Source organism: Bison bison, unplaced genomic scaffold, assembly GCF_000754665.1.
Source record: "Bison bison bison isolate TAMUID 2011002044 unplaced genomic scaffold, Bison_UMD1.0 scf7180017461887, whole genome shotgun sequence".
Classification (NCBI taxonomy): domain Eukaryota; kingdom Metazoa; phylum Chordata; class Mammalia; order Artiodactyla; family Bovidae; genus Bison; species Bison bison.
In genome coordinates, this window is record NW_011372607.1 from 3,882 (window position 1) to 5,962 (window position 2,081).

General features: G+C 46.3%; 1 protein-coding gene across 1 annotated transcript in view; it reads left to right on the top strand.

Moving 5' to 3' along the window:
- Positions 1 to 278: 278 nt before the first annotated feature.
- Positions 279 to 2,081, top strand: part of OTUD5 (OTU deubiquitinase 5) — a gene marked incomplete at its 5' end in the record, with an annotated part of 9,059 nt that continues 7,256 nt past the window's right edge. Inside the window, 3 exon segments of the mRNA XM_010858945.1 lie at positions 279 to 445; positions 532 to 688; positions 784 to 932. Of these exon segments, the coding sequence (XP_010857247.1) occupies positions 279 to 445; positions 532 to 688; positions 784 to 932 (473 nt within the window).

Consider the following 2,081-nt stretch of genomic DNA (forward strand, 5'->3'; position numbering starts at 1 on the left):
GAATTCTGTAGTTGAATCTGTCATGGACTGACTTCTGGGTGACCTTGGTCAAATCACAAACTTCCCGAGCCTCAGTGTCCTCATGTGAAGAGCGAAGAGTGGTGTATGTGGAATCGATGGTGCTTAAGGCCGCTTATCTACACAAGATGCCTGTGGCTCTGTCCCTCTCACCTGTACTCTTGTTCTTAAAGACGGTCCTTGCCTGCCTCTTTTTTCATGACCATATTCCAGCGTACAAAGCCAAGAACTCTCCGTTCCTTAGGGTAGGGGTAGGTAAGGGAGTTTCCCTGGCCCCCAGCCCTTCACCCGCAAGGATGTTCTGATTCAGAACTCTTCTTTGGTGGCAGCTCTGACTCCAGCCTCTCCTTCTGTCCCCACAGCTGACCAGGTATATGGAGACCAGGACATGCATGAGGTTGTTCGAAAGCACTGCATGGACTATCTGGTGAGACCTTGCAGAGACCTTGGGGCGAGGGCAGAATGGAGGATCTCTTCTCCACATAGACATTGATCCTCTGATCTTTTCTGCAGATGAAGAATGCTGACTACTTCTCCAACTATGTCACAGAGGACTTTACCACCTACATCAACCGGAAGCGGAAAAACAACTGCCATGGCAACCACATTGAGATGCAGGCCATGGCAGAGATGTACAACCGGCCCGTGGAGGTGTACCAGTACAGCACAGGTACTTCTGTGGTGGGTAGGTGAGCAGTTGATCACTTGTGGTCTGAGCCTGTTCCACCCAGCCCACTGTGAATCCTGTCTCCTCTTTCTCTGCAGAACCCATTAATACATTCCATGGGATCCATCAAAATGAGGATGAACCCATTCGTGTCAGCTACCATAGGAATATCCACTACAACTCAGTAGTGAATCCTAACAAGGCCACCATTGGCGTGGGACTGGGCCTGCCATCATTCAAACCGGGGGTAAGCATGTCCCTGTGCCTAGAATGGATACTGGAGATAGACCAGAAGACCAGAAATCTCATGCTGGGGCCTCAATTTTGCCCCTTGCCCACAAAAGTGTCCTGTTAACCTCTCTGAGTCGCCTCTAAGGTCTCACTTCTGAAATTAGGAAGTTATCCAAGGTGATCCCTCAGGGCTCATTTTGTGGTCTCAGTTTGCCTGTCTGAGCTGGTTCACCTATCTTTTGTGCCTGTTGAGAGTTGGCATTTTGAGATATGGAGTCAAACTTGGGAACCGTGAACCATGGCTCAGTCTATGTATCTTGGTACCCGCATGGATCCTCCTCCAAACCCCAGCACAGACAGACAGCTGTGGTCACAGAGACTTGGAATGTAGGCCTGGCCCCACCACTTGCTGGCCTTGGTATCTAAGTCAGGTTGTACAAGTGATTTGACTGGCAGCTTGGGTGATACAGAAAGTGCCTAACACTGGGCCTGGTACCTATTAGGTGCTCAGGAAAGGGCAGTAGATTTTCTCAGCACACACTGACAGATTTTCATTCTCTGTCTCAAACACTTGTCTGTTAGGGATTTTGCTATCTTCTGTTGAGGTTTCACTTCCTACAAAAGTACTCCTGCCTCATTTTAGGAAACACACCCTAACACCAACACACCCTCCAACATAGAGGTTTTTTGATGTGGACCATTTTTAAAATCTTTATTGAATTTGTTGGAATATTTCTTCTGTTTTATGTTTCAGTTTTTTTGGCTGATAGGCATGTGAGATCTTAGCTCCCCAACCAGGGATCAAACCTATACCCCCTGCATTAGAAGGTGAAGTCTTAACCCCTGGACCACCGAAAGTCCCCATAGAGGTTTTTTGGTTTCATTTTTTTAAATAAACCTTCAATCTCAGAACAGTTTTAGATTTATGTAATTATTGTGATTAGAGAAATCCTATATACTCCACTGTGATTAACATATTATCATAATATGTTTGTCACAATTAATGAACCAATATTGATATATTAACTAAAGACCATACTTTGTCCAAATTACCTCAGTTTTTGGGCTTCCCAGGTGGCTCAGTGGTAAAGAATCCACCTGCCAATGCAGGATACACAGGTTTGATCCCTGGGTGCAGAAGATGCCCTGGAGAAGTAAATGGCAA